The following is a 16,233-nucleotide window of genomic DNA, read 5'->3' as shown; positions in this document are numbered from 1 at the left end:
TCGCAATGGTGATTGGACCATATTTTTTGTATGAATTGTGGTTAATTTTGGGGCACTCGCATACATGTATGCATGGAGTATGCGAGATTTTTGCAGGGCTACTCATCACGCTTATGTGACAGGCTTTAAAAGAGTAATGTGACAGATAATCATTACGTTCCAATGAACAGTGATCCAGATACCGATAAAAAATTTATCATGCAACTGCAACAACAAATTGATCCATATGGTCATTACCCTTCAAAAAACGCGAGTACTCTATAAATAATGTAAGGAATACTCCTTTGGGAGTATAGGACTGCTCCAAATCTAATCTGTATTCATACAAAAAATGTGCTCCAATTAACATTGCGATCTCCTAGGAGAGGAGTAGGTGATCTCACTCTCGCTTTGTTTGTGAGTAATCCATAGAGTACATACGTGAGAGTACTTTCCAAAGTACTTTCACTGTAGTACTCCATGGAGCACCCACAGAGGATCATATGCCAAAGTACTAAAGAGGAATTGTGTCGGAAAAAATTATCGGAGTGAATTTAATTTAAAATGAAAGTAAATGAAGAGGGGCAATACAACTTTTATATTTTTTACTACAAATATTCTTATGTTATTTAGCATTTGCGTGAATAAAGAAACTAATAATTCTCTATATTATAGTATGTATACATAAAACCAATGCGCAGTTGCATTATATCAGAGTTGCCATAGTAAAATTTTATTATCAGTTATTTGTATGCAATATTTTACTTTTGGCAACTCTGTTCGATCGTCATCGTGTCGTGATCACGGCCGTTAAAAAACGAGCAATGATTGGCTGATGGTGGTCCGCAAACGTATTGCAAAGGAGTATTGTTAGAGTACTCCAACATGAAGAAAATGGAACACGTAATCCAACAATTTTTGCAGGGTACATGTTAAATTTCCATCCGTGTCTGTATCACACTTTATTGGAACGCGAGGTATATATTGAGAATTTATTGTTGATTAGCCGTGTTTTTTTTTTACACGCGTATACGTTTACATTTGCGCGTAAAAAAACGCTTATACGCGCTTAGATAATGCTTAGGAGACCCATCTAGCGGCAACTAGCTACACAACATTTGCGCGAACGTTGAACGCGCGAAATTGCCATATCTGCTCCAATTTTGTGAAGAACGTTATGCGCTGTCATACAACGTAACACTGCTGCAGTTCGAACACAACCTACATCGCGCAAATAAGAAACAAATGGACAAATTAGCTTATTTTACACATCGCTTGGCTGAGATTTCCATTTGTTGATTTAACTGAAGCTGTTACGCCAATATTTTTCAGACAGCTTATTTTCAAATAGGTAATTTTTCCATAAGCAAAATAACAGAGTTATACAGCCTTAAAAATTTTTTTGAGGCGGACAGCATGGCAAAAGGGATGGTGAATTCCTAATACAGCCGTCCTACAATTTCCACAAAGTTTTAAAACTCTACAATGCACCATTTTATATTTAAAGAGTCTTTGATTTCAGTATAATGCGTATTGAAATTACTAGTACCTATTAATTTTATGCGCAGCAATTTCGGAAGAGTAGATACAGTTTGACGCTTAGCAGTCTATATAAAGTTTAAGCGTAAACGTACATAGATATAAAAAAAAACCCAGCTATTAGTGCATACTTAGACCACATAAGTTCAAATGTTCTTGCAAAACTGCCTAATCTGTCCTTTGAAACACCCTGTTATCAGGTTCTGTCGATAGTTTGTTCCTATCTTTATCGATTGAACGTGTGGCGTTGTTGTCATTTATCCGTCACTTTGCGAAAAGAAGAGCTCAACTTTCCAAGCTATTTTCTTTCGGAGGAAAATTCATGGTAAGTAAAAATTATTATTTGGAAAAAGCGTACGAATGCTCGTAAATAGGTTTTCTTTAAAAAAATACATTTTTTCTTGTAAAACTGGAACAGACCTTTGGTCTTTAAGCTTTTTCAAAAGTTTCTGGTGCCAGGAAGGGTGCTATCAGGATCATTTGAAAGTGAGGTTATGTGCAATGCTTTCACTTCACAGCGCCAGAATGAGCTTGAATCTCTCCCTAAACAAATTTTTTGGTGTTTGAAAATTTAGATCATGGCCGATTCCGATGATGAGTATGATCGCAAGCGTCGTGATAAGTTCCGTGGAGAGCGTAGCTCAGGAGGAGATAGTTATCGATCAGAGCGTCGAGATGATCGACGTGGCGGAGGCGGTACAGGCGGTAGTAGTCGTGATGACTGGTCGGAACGGTAAACATTGCATTTTCGTAAATAAATATTTGACAAAGTTTACTCATTTTATAAGCAGTAATCCTTTTCGTGGTGGTGGTGGCAGTAGTGCCAGTGCAAGACCAAGACCTGATTACAGAGATTATCGTAGTGGGGGAGGCGGACGCGAGCGATATGGTTCACCTGGACGAGAAATGCCACCAACAAAACGAATGCGCCCAGATTGGGGTGAAGAATTGCGTGCGAATCCCCGTTATGGTAGTTAAAAAAGCTTATTTACTGGAAGAAACTTATAATTGTTGTTGCTATTGAACTATAGGCTATGACCCATTTCTAATGCATGCTTGGAACGAACATTATGCTGCTCATACCTTTCACGCTGGTTTCGGTGGACATGGACATGTTCCGCATGCTCCACGGGAACCAGCAAGCACCACTGATCTGCAAACACAACCAGCGATGCTCACTTTAAAACAGTTTTTAGATACCCAAGATGATGGTATTTCAGACTCTGAAGTCCTTCGAAAGTACACCGAGTACAAAATTGAGTTTAAACGTCAACAGTTGAATGAATTTTTCGTGGCGCACAAGGACGAGGAATGGTAAGATATAAAATAATGTAAAAGAAAATTAGCAAATAACGCCAGATTGCTCTTGGATATGATATGTAGCTTTAAAATCTTTTCCTGCTGGTTTTATACGTCTAATTAGAACAAAGGCGCAACTGGAATTAAAAAAAAAATTGTTAACTTTCTTTTACTATAATTTCGATTTGCTTAAATCTATGAAACCAATTGATATGAATTTCTATTTTAAATTATTATGAAGTTTTTCTCTGCAGCTATTTGCGTATGGAGAGCTATACGTTACTTGAGATTTGCTGTTCAACTTATGTATGTGCATAATATTGTGCAAGCTGGTTGCAGCAGCAGCTCAATTTTAGAGAAAAGGCTACAAAAGCACACGCTCGTAGCTACCACAATATGTACCCAAGTACCACTTCTACTACAATCACCTCGATTTCGCGATTCTCGTATATATTCAGAAATATATAACAAGGTTTTCGATTTTTGTAAATTTTGCACTGGGCGAGCAATGCTCTAGTGTGTTAGTTTGATCGCGTTTTAATTTTATCCGTTTTTAAATTCAAACGAATACACATACAAATAAATATGAAAAATTTTGAGTAAGAGGTAAGATTTGGGTATTTAAATCATAACTAAATTTAAATGATATGGAACAAACTTTGTACTTTTCAACTATGTTTAGTGCACGAAGGGGAATTCCAAATTTTTAGATTAATGATTATTCAATATTTCCTAGATGAAGTAGGTAAACCTGGAAAAGTAACTTGATCTTGAATGTATCAAAGTTTTTTTTTTTTACGAAAAGACGTGTATATTAGATTAATGAATATTTTAAGTTATATGTTTATATAAAAACTGAATTGAGAAGAAAAATATAATCTAAAACATTATTCCAACTGCGTTTCTTATTAGGTTTAAAAACAAATATCATCCTATAGATAGTGTTAAACGGAAGGAGGAACAACTCGGATTTTTGAAGGTAAGGTATACTAAACACAATAGCCGTGCAAACTTTAATATATATTAAATTTAATTCACTTCCATTAATACAGTTTTTTTTTTTTTTAATTTATTTAAAATTTAGAATCGACTTAATGTTTTCAATGAAGTTTTGGAAAATGGTCAAATAAAAGCGGTAACGATCGATACATCACAAACCGATCCCTTGTTACGTCTGCTTGATACGGTGGTTATCAAATTGGAAGGCGGTACGGACAATGATCTGAAAATATTAGATGAAAAACCTCGAGAGTATACTTTTCCGGAGCGCACATTTGAGAAAAAAAAAATACACGATGATGATGTTATTATTACAGCGGTAGGGAAGAAACTCATTGAAGAGGAGGAGGAACCCAAAATTGTGTCGCCGCGTCCAGTTCGCCGTGCAGCCGCTTCAGATGATGAAGAGAACTGGGACGAAGATGATGGTAAAGAAATCAAAAATTCATCCAAGAAAAGTGATGACAAAAAAGACTCATCATCCTCATCATCTGATGATGATAAAAGCGAGGATGAAAAAGGCAAAATTAAAAAGTCTTTGAAACGTAAACGCACAAGTTCGGAATCATCTTCCTCATCTTCGTCAGATTCAGACTCGAGCAGCTCCAGCTCGAGCGATGAAGATGATGATGACGAAAAGTTAAAAGACAAGTATGATTTGGCTCGCGTTAAAAAAGAAAAAGATACTGAGAAAGAAGATGAACCTATAGAAAAGGAGAAAATTGCGGAAGACAAAGCAGTAGAAGCTGAAAAGGAAGTTGACCCTCCGCTAACAGAAGACCATACCAATGATGAGGAGACAAAGGATCCAGAAGTGTCAGAAAATGGTTTTACTCCGGAAATTCCTGCCACACCTGAAAACATAACTGAAACGGCTAATGGGGAAACAAATCCAGAAGAACCTCTTCTTGAGAAAGGTGGCGAGACGCCTCTAGCAGATGAAAACAAAAAAGATGAAAAGGCTAGTGAGGAAGAAGCTAAGCATGAGGAAAGTAAACAAGATAAGGATGAATCAGTTCCTCAAGAAGAAACAAAGGACAATATTTGCGCCGAGAAAGAAGAAGGACCAAAAGAACAAGATGACGAACCAGAAACTATCGATTTGGACAAGGTGAAGGAAGAGGGGCCTAAACCTCGTGCACTTCATCGAACGTCCTCAATATTCTTGCGTAATCTTGCACCATCTATAACTAAAGCTGAGATCGAAAAACTGTGCAAACGTTTTGACGGTTATTTACGAGTAGCCATAGCCGATCCCTTGGTTGATCGGCGATGGTACCGTCGCGGTTGGGTAACATTTAAACGGAACGTAAACATCAAGGAGATTTGTTGGAATTTGAACAATACACGATTGCGTGATTGCGAAATGGGCGCGATTGTTAATCGAGATTTAAGTCGACGTGTACGCCCAGTGAACGGTATGACTGCACATAAAACAATTGTTCGAGCTGATATCAAATTATGCGCAAAGATTGCGATGAATCTAGACGAAAAATTCGAGCTATGGGTATATAAGTGTGCAGCAATTAATATTTGTTTATAAGTTTATTTAATAATGGTATATTATAGGATAAAGATGCTGTTACTGTAAAGATAGAAGGTGAAAAATCCAAAGGCAATGGAGAAGCCGCTTCATCATACGGTTTTCAATCAAATAATCCAGTGCTACAAAATATAACGGATTATTTAATCGAAGAAGCTTCAGCAGAAGAGGACGAATTACTTGGCATTTCTGGTGAAAATAAAGACAGCGATGCAGAGGCAATAGAAAGAGATGCCCCATTGATCTCCGTACTTGATAGTCTGATTTTATATCTTCGAATTGTACACTCAGTCGATTTTTATAATCATTGTGAGTATCCATATGAAGATGAAATGCCAAACAGATGCGGCATAATACACGCAAGAGGACCGCCACCATCGAAAGTCTCTCAAAATGATATACAGGAATATATAAAAAATTTCGAAAGCAAAATGCAAACATTCTTAGCTAAGACAACCACTGTTGATGATGAAGAGCTTAAGAATTTAGGATGCAAAGACGCGGAGGCAGAAGTTGAAAAGTTCGTTCAAGCGAATACGCAGGAATTGGCAAAAGACAAATGGCTATGCCCGCTATCAGGCAAAAAATTTAAAGGCCCTGAATTTATACGAAAACACATATTTAATAAGCATACTGAGAAAGTGGATGAAGTGCGTAAAGAGGTAGAATTCTTTAATAATTACTTACGAGATCCCAAGCGCCCGCAACTTCCTGAACATTCGACCGCTACGAAGCGTACTACCTCTGATTCTGGTGGTTTAGGGTAAGTGCTTCGTTTATATTATTACATTACAATTACTATTAAAGCAAACATTTTCAGTTACCGACCACCTATATATCCGCCTGCATTTATGCCTCCATATGCTGCTTATGTACCGCCAGTTATGCTACCCGGTCGCGGAGGACGTGGATTTGGACCTGTGCGCAGGTAGTTTAAAATCAGCTACATATATGCCTATACATATAGTTTGATGCTACTCGCAATTTACTGCATACACATCTACTTAAGTATCATTGTGAAATTTTCAGTTAATTTTGCTTATGTTTGATTTTCTTTAATCATCGTATGTTTTACGAATGTATTGTGAAATTTGTTGTGTACAACCTTCTTACAGAGAACCAATGGAACAACAACGTCGTATAATTGGTTATCATGACTTGGATGCGCCTGCAAATTTCGATATGTTTGAATAAATTATCTTAACTCGTAGAAGTACTACTACAACAACATACATATGTACAACTACAAAAATTTACTCAACACAAATCAGAAAAAAATAAACATTTACACGCGTTTTGTAGAATTCGATAACGCCGAAAAAGGAAATGTGCTATAAATAAATTTGAAAATAAGATTTAGCAATTGCCAACCCGTCATAAATAATTTATGATTCTAACATTAAAAAAAGCCAAATCGTTATATAACGATTGAGATTCTTGTATAGTTTGTTTCGTTCTCTAATTTTAAGAACGGATGTTTTGTATATCACACAATTTTTTATGCATACATTTTACTACATCTTGATGTCAATAGGGGTATTCTCTCTGGCTTAGAATCTATAGCAAACGTAGAAAGTTTTCCATTTTACTTTCAAAAGTTCTCTACTCGCAACAACAAAATTTCTACGGTGGTTTCTACATTGTCTTTACTATATACCTCATATGTATTTCAATAGTAAATTTATAATTTTGACAAATTTGTTGAAAACTGAAACTTAAAAAAAATCAAGTATTTCTGTGCGCGGCACCTTCTAAAATTGTGACGTTGCGGAAAATCTGCATTTTATATTTCATCTTCCGCGCTAATTACATTTTAAAATCGAAAGGGAGTTGCCTATGTAAATGGTGTGTTCTCTGTGTGTGTCAAAATTAGCCTAGAAAATATTCTACACTTTCTATGGATACTAGACTGAGAGAACTGCCCTAATGTTAATTTTCACATTTCTGAAAGTTTTTTCCCCTTTATTTAATAAACTAAGTCATTTTAAATATAAAAAGAAAAAATTAAAATAAACGAAGTTAAATAAAAATAAATCGTATTTATGTTTTATATGCTTACAGACCCGCGAATAAATATCGTCAATTAACACAGTACAGGGACTTGGATGCCCCTCAAGAACCAGTTGATTTATTTGACTAATGCTGAATGAAAATCTTTAACCATTGTAATACATTTAAAATTAAGAAATTGCGCTTATAAAAAATTAAATGTGAACAAATAATGAGATCAAATGATGACTTTCAAAACAAATATTCAACTATGTAATATTTAGAATTGTAGAATGCGCTCATTGTATGCATGTTTTGAATGTCCTCTAATATTTTATAATTTTAAGCTTTTTTTTATTTTTATTAACAAGAAAAACACAAATACAAGTGTAATTAACATTAGCTAAACTCATAAACGTTGGTTAATAAAGTGGTCAGCGTCAATCAATAATGTTAACTATTGTTCTTGATTACTGTATCCATGTCGTTTAGGGACTTAAGCACAGCATCACTCAACTTGCTGCCGGCAACATTATCCAACTCTTTTTCCAAAATCTTTGCTGCTCTTAGCAATTTTTCACGTGCCAAATTAAAATCAGCTAATGCCTTTGTTGTGACCTCTACGCTCCCTTTTGGATTTGCGAGCAAACGTCTACCTCGTTCAACTAGAACGGTTTGCATTTCATACAATATTATGCCAACATAAATGGATAAACGTATGGTATGAGGATCTAATTTTTCACATATATCATATAATTCCTCACACATTTTTAACTTTCTATTTAGAATACCTACGGATAGAGTTTTTGTTGAAAAACCACTTTTGTTACCGTATAATTGCAAAAGGGTGTGTTTTAAATTGAATAAATGAAAGTGATTCTGATGTAAGAATTTGGATAACTTTTCTATCAGAGTCTCCAATTGTTTCACAGTGGGTTTGCGTGTCAAAAGGTTGTCCACTTCCTCAGTCATTTGTGCCAAAATATATCGCACCTATAAAGAAGAAAGTAAATTGGCTCAAACAATATTTTGCCTATGTGGGACTATATTCACCTCGGTGCCACTGATCGTAATAGGACATTTATTGCAAGCCCAATCGCTTTTTATGTCGAGTGGATCTTTTGGTAGTTGTATGCCATCACAGCGCTTACCTTCATCGCCCATGCATAGCATTGCGCTAAAATTCGTACCGAGCTCCGAGGGATCGCGACAACGTTCACATTTACAAAGAAAATGTTTAGTCATCGCCAAGTGCTCCTGACGCATTTGTGTACCCCACAACATATTTGAGTACATAATAATAAGATGCTCGTCATTTGCAATCTCGCGTCCGGCTATAATAGAAATCTTAAAGCCATTCCGTTGATCAAAGCGAAAGAAACAATTTGGTTGACAGGCATGTTCCATCATACATGCTGTATAATACACGCCACTCAACTCGATTCCCGTTGGCAAATTTATGCACATGTAATTTGTTTCAATAATGCCACATATACGATGTAATACCTTTGTATCATACTCTTGCAAGTATTTTTCCTTTTGTTTTTGTTCAACACTTCTAAGACGTTGCAGGAAGTTCCGTTGCAGATACGAGACAATGCGCTTCTCGGCATCGCTAAAAGCATAAAAATATTGCATGCAACAGAAAAAAAAAAGATATAAGATATGCTTACTTGTGTAACTCGGAGCCGACACGTTCCTCTTCATGGCTTTGCATGTCCATGAGTTCAGCCCATTTCTTCGGATTTTGACGTTGCAATAGCAAACACTTAAGCACAACTAAAGCATCCGAGCGATAGTAATCGATTAGTGAACAGGGATCGCATGATGCTGGACCTGGTCCCAACATAAGTATGATACATTCGGGAGCGTGCAGATTGGGATTATCTAAACCGCCACAGTTCGGTGAGCATGTTGGCCAACGACACCTGGAATTTTTAACACATACATTATTAAATATATTTTTTATTTTTATTTTATTTATTTATTATTACGGTCTTTAAGACCTAGTTTAGGTTAAAATAAGAAATTAAACATAACTACTCATGTCACATTTAGTGACGTACAATATAAAAACAATTTTTCTTTGAACTTACTAATATTTTCACAGTCTTTCAAATCAGAAGGTAACTCATTATACATTTTATACCCTAAATATTCAAGAGACCTTTTGGCGAACTCAGTTCTTATTCTAGGCAGTCTTATATTATTGCAATTTCTTGTTCCATAATTGTGGATTTCATGATTATAATGTATTTTACTACTCAGGTAATTCGGTAACATTCCTAACCTAAGTTGGTGTATAAATTTCAATGTGAAATAACTAACTGACTGTTTAATACTAAGCCAGTTTAATCTATTGAGCATTACAATTTTTGACGTTCTTGGAGGACATTTTAAAATAAATCGCATTGCCTTGTTTTGCTGTATTTGAAGTTTCTTAATATATATATCATTACTTAATAGCAGAATAGTAGGACAATAAATAAACTGTGGTTCAATAATTGAACGATATACCAATATTTTATGACTTTGACTGATATGTTTACATGTTCTATACATGAAGCCTATTTTCTGTGCAATTTTTCTTTCCAGATAAGTTACATGCTCTCCAAAATTTAGATTATCATCAATCAAAACTCCTAAATACTTAATTTTGTCTACTCTTTGGATTTCCATGTTTTTTACCTTCAGCGTAATATTATTTAAACTATTGTTACTTATGATATTGGTGTTTTTACAAAATATCATGAACTTAGTTTTTTCGACATTTAATTTCAGTTTTCTAAGGCATAACCATTTGTATAGCGAGTCCAGGTCTTCTTGTACTTTCAGCATGGCACATTCTGCATATTTTTCACTTATGATAAGCAATGCATCATCCGCAAATAGACGTATTTTACAATATTTTAAGCATCTTTTGATATCATTGATATACAATGTAAACAATATTGGCGCCAAGACCGAGCCTTGTGGTAAACCAATGTTAACATCCACCACTGATGAAACCTCCTTTCCAATTATCGTTCTCTGTTTTCTGTCACCCAAATAACTCCGGAACCATTCCAAAGCCTTTCCTCTTATACCAATTTTAAACATAACGTCCAATAGCTCAGATCTATCGACAGTTTCAAAAGCCCGTTTTAAATCCAAGAAGACAGACACCGTAAATTTTTTGTCCGCCATGTCTTCTTTCCAATCTGCAATTACCATATTCAACGCTGTTTCACAAGAATGGCTCTTCCTGAATCCCGATTGTTTTGGGATAATCACATTGTGCTTCTCTAAGTATGCCACAAGTTGATCCTTCACCACTGTCTCCACCACTGGCCTTATCACTCAATTCAAAGAGAGATAAAGCCATATTCGCGCCAAAATTTCTGTATGGCTTTATTTCCAATTTCAAAGAGCGATAAGGCCATATGGCGTTATCTCGTATGGCTTTATCTCTCATATGATTTTCCCTTTTACGGAATATTTTCGGTGCATTCGTGAACGAGTTGATATTACCTTATAACTCTTATGTTTATCATGTTAGCCAATCCAACACCGGCTGCGCCATGTACAGTAATTCTGCGTAGAACACCTTTCTGCATAGGCGGCCTTGGGCCTCGCTTATAAAAAATAACCCTGGGCTACGCCATGCCAAGTCCGGGTGTTTGGTATAACCGTGGCTACCGCCCTGGTGATGTCCCTCTGCGTAGTAGACTCTTCTGCGCAGAAGGTTGTACTACGCAGAAGGACATCACCGTGGCGGTAGCCACGGTTACACCACACATCCGGACTTGGCATGGCGTAGCCCAGGGTTATTTTTTATAAGCGCGGCCGAAGGCCGCCTACGCGGAAAGGTGTTTCAACTTCTCATATGAGAGATAAGGCCATATGGCTTTAACTCACAATTGACAAAAAAAAAAAATATGGCATTATCTCTCAATACGAAGCGTGATAATGCCATATGGCTTTACCTCGCAATTGGATGGGAGATAGAGCCATATGGCGTTATCTCGCATGGCTTTATCGCACCCCACCGCAGATGCCGTTCGGAGTCGGCATAAAAGATGTAGTTCTCTCCCCGCCAATTTGTAGGTAAAATTTAAAAGTAGCACGACGCAAATTTTAGGAGAAACTCGGCCTAAATCTACTAGGAGGTAAATCGCGCCTTGTTGTTGTTGTTGTAGCTATAAAGACACTTCCCGAAGGTTTTGAGGAGTGTGATCGATGTTGATGATCCTTTGCCGGATATAGATTCGGTACGTTCCCGTGAGAAGCACAATGATTATTTTAAGCCATTCCGCTCACCACCCCCTAGTTCTATGAGGTACTTGGGGTCGCCGGAGCCTCGGCTGCTAAAGAAAGGATTTGCCACAAGAAGGTATGAATTGTGCTGGCAATCTTTCGAAAGGGTTGCGCTACACAGGTTAGGTTAGGTTACCACAGGCAAGAGTAACTCAATTAAAAGTAATGGTCAATGGATATGTTTAAAAATTTAGATACTGTCTTCAGTTTTCTTTTAATTTCTTAATGGTACTGAATCTTGGATTACTAATATGTTGTTATAACGGTAAACTTATACAATATTTTTAGAAAAACTTACTTTGGACAATGATGAACGCCCATACGACATGGTGTGAAGCAACCCACACATGGCATAACTGCCACCTGTTCCTCACGTTCGGTCAAATACCATTTTGGACCAACAATAGTTGGCATCTCAGCAAAAATCACACTGCCCGCCTTAATGTTGCGCGTAGCCTTCAAATAACGACCCAAAACGTTATCTTTGGCAATACGAAATGGTCGACATTCGGTTTTGTGCTGCTTCCAGTGCTTCTTTTGGTGATCGGCTCCGCAATAATTGACCAGCTTACATGCGGAGCAATAGAGTTTTGCAGGTATTTGGCATACAGCACAGGTTGTGGGTAAGACCGCTTCAGGCGGTGAGGTGCTCATGTTTGAATATAAAATTTGTATTTTCCAATTCGACTTGCATACAATTTTTTTATCAAACTTTTGACTGGACGATGCTTTTATAATATTCAATTAATGCATTAAATTTGTCTTAACTTAAGCGTATATACATATATACACATATGTATACTGTGTATTATTTTTATATCTCGGTAGTTTATTTTTAGCACACATCAACTATTTCCACACACTGTCGCTTTTCATGCAGTTCTGTCCGCTAGTAAAGATTTCCCGAATTATAATGTTAAATACTTTGTATCATTGTTAAGCTCATCAGGCACAGGATTGTGAAGATATCTCGATATGTTGCACTCAGCCTGGCAATCCTCATACGACTACCGATCAGCATTGGATTCGGCGATGTGCAAACTGAAATGAAAAAAGTTCATACTCACCAATTGAAAACTTTCTCCAACGTGCGTTGTCGAACCAACAATACATAAAAGCATATATGTACTCTTTAATAATCATAATAAACAAATACTCCAAACAAATACTCAAATCTTGAAATAGACTAGCGAGCGCAAATAAATAGGTATACGTAAAATTAAAAATACTCTTATAATGCGCAAGAATTCTCTTAATGTAATCTGCGAAAAGCAGCATACATTATATGTAATTCAGTTAGCAATTCCTTGATTTTTTTTTTCAAATCAAAATTTTGTATTTAATGCCATCGAAAAAACATTTAATTTAGTATGCTCACATATAATTAATTAACATAATATTAAAATTCATCTTAATCACTTCTTAGTTCGATCTTGTCTTGCTCTAAAAGATGAGGATGCTGCTCAAGAACTAGTCGCTGTTGTGCTATATTTCTCATAACTCCTCGTAAGCTCCAACCATGTCTCAGCAATGAATTCTCCACACTAAAACGACCATGTCGTATACAGCGTATATTTGTACAGTGTGCCACTGAACGTAATTCTATACCCATTTCATTTATTACCGCCGCCAAATATTCTTCGTTTTCGTTAATCGCATGTATCTCTAATGTGAAATTGGGGCGTTGAAATTCAATTAGTTTAATGCTATAAATTACGGGTTCTGCATTATTTGCTGGGCGTATTAAACCTTTGCAGGCGATTTCATAAGCCGCTTGTGATTGTAAATCAACACCACAAAGTTCGTACATTTTGCGTAGATGTGAAGCTTGCATAGAGGCAGCTAATGCGCTTACACGTTCCGGATGAACATGTAGATAATCAGATCGTACGGTTATACGTGAATCGGGTAAATTTGTTTCTGTCGCAACACCCAAACAACCGGAGACATGATAAGCACGCAGTGGACGATTACGCTGTATCTTTTGTGATTGGTAGACTCCTTTGTTAAGGCCAAACACTACAGGGCGTTTCACCAAAGGATTATTCGTCAATTCAAGAATAATATATAAACTTACATAGTACACCGCTGGTGTGTTTTCCTAATCCCGCTACGAGTGCACAGCGTATGTCAGACAATTGATATCGTGGACCTGTGGTTAGCATATGATCAGCCAAATCAATTGTTTCAAGTTTTTGTAACAATGGATTGGCGGCGCCACCGGGTTGCAAAAGTGGTGTTTCTAATTTACGTGGCTCTCGAACTTGCATTTCATTCAAAGCTTTTGGTTATATACTATCAGTTACAAATACGTGACTTGAAATATTATTCGTCTAACCTTTAGTTATGTTATGCAAAACCGCGTTTTTGACATGTCCTACTTTCATTCCAGCTGGCTTGTAGATATTCATAATTCCATTTAAATGTTTAAAGACTGTGGGCGCATCGTAAACTTTAGTTAACGACATTTTTGTTTTAGGCTGCCTTTCTTTTTTTTTGGTTATGGGAATCAAATCTTCGAATTCCAGGTGTTTTCAAAGATATCCTATTTGTCCCTAGTTAGCAAACTTTTAGATCGTTTACAATTGTGTAAACAATCCATTAATGGATTTATCAGCTGATTTTATGGTTTCCTAGTGCTCGAAATCGGAATAAAAACGTCAAGAGATAATAAAAGCTGTAACAGATTTCCAGCAGCACTGCGTGTGGTGCTGCTTTTTCAGAACGTCATTAGCGCAATTATTTTTCAATAATAATTTACAACAGGGATCGACTGATAACACCAGATTCAAGGGGATGTGTGGCGCATCTCTTTCATTGGGTGGTAATTTTATACGATAGCATCACACTGCTAATACGCGTCCAAAAATAGGTGTCAAAAGGCGCGCATTAATTTCGAAAACAATAATCCGAAGCCAGAAAATAAAAATTTTATCTCTATCCAAAGATATTTGCAGTTGAACTTAGAGATTTTCATATGGTTGTTTTAATGTTGTTGTAACCACAAAAAAATTGTGAAAATAACTGTTTTGCGCGGATATAGTTTTGGTCTCCAAACCGGTGTTGGATCCACCCAGGGTAATTTTTTATAAACGGGGGCCGAAGGTCGCCAACGCAGAAAGGCGTTCTGCGCAAAAATACCACGGATACCACTCCCGGTTTCGGAGGGACCCGCGGGTCATTTTTCGTTTTTTCGGTAATATCTTTTGAACGAGATAAAATTTTTATTTTCCGGTTTCGGACGCGTATTAGCAGTGTCATGCTGTCGTATAGAATTACTCAATGGGTTCCAAGCGCAATATATAGCTTCTCCAAACCCAATTGTCAACCTCAACTATCCGTGGCGAATCCTGTTTCCCTAACAGACGAGGCTCTGGCGTCCCAATGCTCCTTATGGAACTTGGTGGTGGGGAGGGAGGGATGGCCTGAAGGTTTAATGTGGCCATATATAAATTGTTCCGGAGATGTTCGGGCTGGCACCTTAATGGTACTGTGTTACCGGAGCGTTCCGGACCATCACATCGATACCTCTCCCGAAAGCCTTCGGGGAGAAACCTTATCGCTATAACAACAACAACATGCCATCATATAGATTGATCACCTTAAAGGGCTAATTAAACTTCCTTTACCCTAACGCCATAGTCGTAACCATACCCATATCCAATGTGATCGATTAATTGTGCATTAAACTAAAAATCGTGAAAATTTCATAAAAATGAAGAAAATGCAAAAAATTACAAACCTATTATAAAAAAAATAAGTCTCTTTGTCATAACGCATGATGAAATGAATATTCAGGTGTCCTCATCCCGTTGACATTTTCCACAAGTTAGGCATGCATAATTTAGAGGGTTGTCTATCATACATAACTGCCTTTGAATTCTACTACGATCGGAGTAGATTTTACTATACGTTTAGTAATATAATATGTAATGTGTAAGCTACCGGAATTTTTTAGGCATAAACATAAACGTAATTTTGTATTCCCCAAAAGATTACAGACAAAATTTTGCAGAAAACTTGTACTTTTGTAGTACAAGCAACAAGGATAAATATAATAAGAGCCACCAGTCTACTACGAGTGGCGAGTAACTCACTGGAAGTTAAAAAAATGTATGCCTAATGTTTTCCATGAGGGACATTTTCAATCGTCTCGCATTTATTCCTGTCGTGTAGGCACTTTATGTATAGGTGATTTTTTGGAAAGAGAATTAATTAATTAATTAATTAAATACAGTCGGAAAAGTAAACACAAAATACCGCACTAAAATGTACAAAGACATTTATGCACATCTCGCAAAAAAAAAAATCCCTGCGAGTACCCTAACGAATAACATTACGCAAAGTAAAGAGTGACGTCTCTTATTATATTTACCATCTTTGGTACAAGTAAATACTGGCAAATAGAGCTGCCGAAAAAGTGATGTTATGTTATGTTATGTTTTAACGTATTCAAAAAAATGAATAAAATCTACAAAATGTTATTAAATTCCCCAATTCAAATATTTTTAGGTTATGGATATGGCGAGAAACCAAAAACCACAAATTGGTTGGCTATGGTATGGTTATGGCGTTAGCGTTATGGTATG

At 36.6% G+C, this 16,233-nt stretch overlaps 3 protein-coding genes across 6 annotated transcripts; 1 reads left to right on the top strand and 2 right to left on the bottom strand.

Moving 5' to 3' along the window:
* Positions 1-1,751: 1,751 nt before the first annotated feature.
* On the top strand, positions 1,752-7,805 carry Ars2 (arsenic resistance protein 2). 4 transcript variants are annotated; one of them, XM_067771009.1, is made up of 9 exons: positions 1,752-1,843; positions 2,094-2,251; positions 2,310-2,488; positions 2,550-2,832; positions 3,730-3,796; positions 3,902-5,323; positions 5,386-6,122; positions 6,180-6,287; positions 7,421-7,805. In XM_067771009.1, the coding sequence occupies exons 1-9, from the start codon at positions 1,841-1,843 to the stop codon at positions 7,497-7,499; spliced, it is 3,036 nt and encodes a 1,011-aa protein (XP_067627110.1). In that variant the 5' UTR covers positions 1,752-1,840; the 3' UTR covers positions 7,500-7,805. The 4 variants fall into 4 exon arrangements, 2 of the variants coding, with proteins under 2 accessions (XP_067627110.1, XP_067627111.1); XM_067771010.1 differs by having other exon boundaries at positions 6,475-7,805; XR_010950507.1 differs by lacking the exons at positions 5,386-6,122; positions 6,180-6,287; positions 7,421-7,805 and adding an exon at positions 3,072-3,423 and having other exon boundaries at positions 3,902-3,971.
* Positions 7,681-12,654, bottom strand: SmydA-5 (SET and MYND domain containing, arthropod-specific, member 5). Its single transcript, XM_067771011.1, has 4 exons — positions 11,943-12,654; positions 9,022-9,276; positions 8,402-8,963; positions 7,681-8,341 (listed from the first exon to the last, which is right to left on the bottom strand). The coding sequence occupies exons 1-4, from the start codon at positions 12,296-12,298 to the stop codon at positions 7,802-7,804; spliced, it is 1,713 nt and encodes a 570-aa protein (XP_067627112.1). The 5' UTR covers positions 12,299-12,654; the 3' UTR covers positions 7,681-7,801.
* Positions 12,655-12,756: 102 nt separating this feature from the next.
* LOC137243340 (pseudouridylate synthase TRUB2, mitochondrial) lies at positions 12,757-14,249 on the bottom strand. Its single transcript, XM_067771012.1, has 3 exons — positions 13,983-14,249; positions 13,722-13,925; positions 12,757-13,663 (listed from the first exon to the last, which is right to left on the bottom strand). Exons 1-3 carry the CDS (start codon positions 14,110-14,112, stop codon positions 13,056-13,058), a joined length of 942 nt encoding a protein of 313 aa, XP_067627113.1. The 5' UTR covers positions 14,113-14,249; the 3' UTR covers positions 12,757-13,055.
* Between the last annotated feature and the right edge of the window lie 1,984 nt (positions 14,250-16,233).

The sequence above is a fragment of the Eurosta solidaginis genome, chromosome 3, assembly GCF_040869045.1.
Source record: "Eurosta solidaginis isolate ZX-2024a chromosome 3, ASM4086904v1, whole genome shotgun sequence".
Taxonomy (NCBI): domain Eukaryota; kingdom Metazoa; phylum Arthropoda; class Insecta; order Diptera; family Tephritidae; genus Eurosta; species Eurosta solidaginis.
This window is presented reverse-complemented; position numbering and strand designations above follow the sequence as displayed.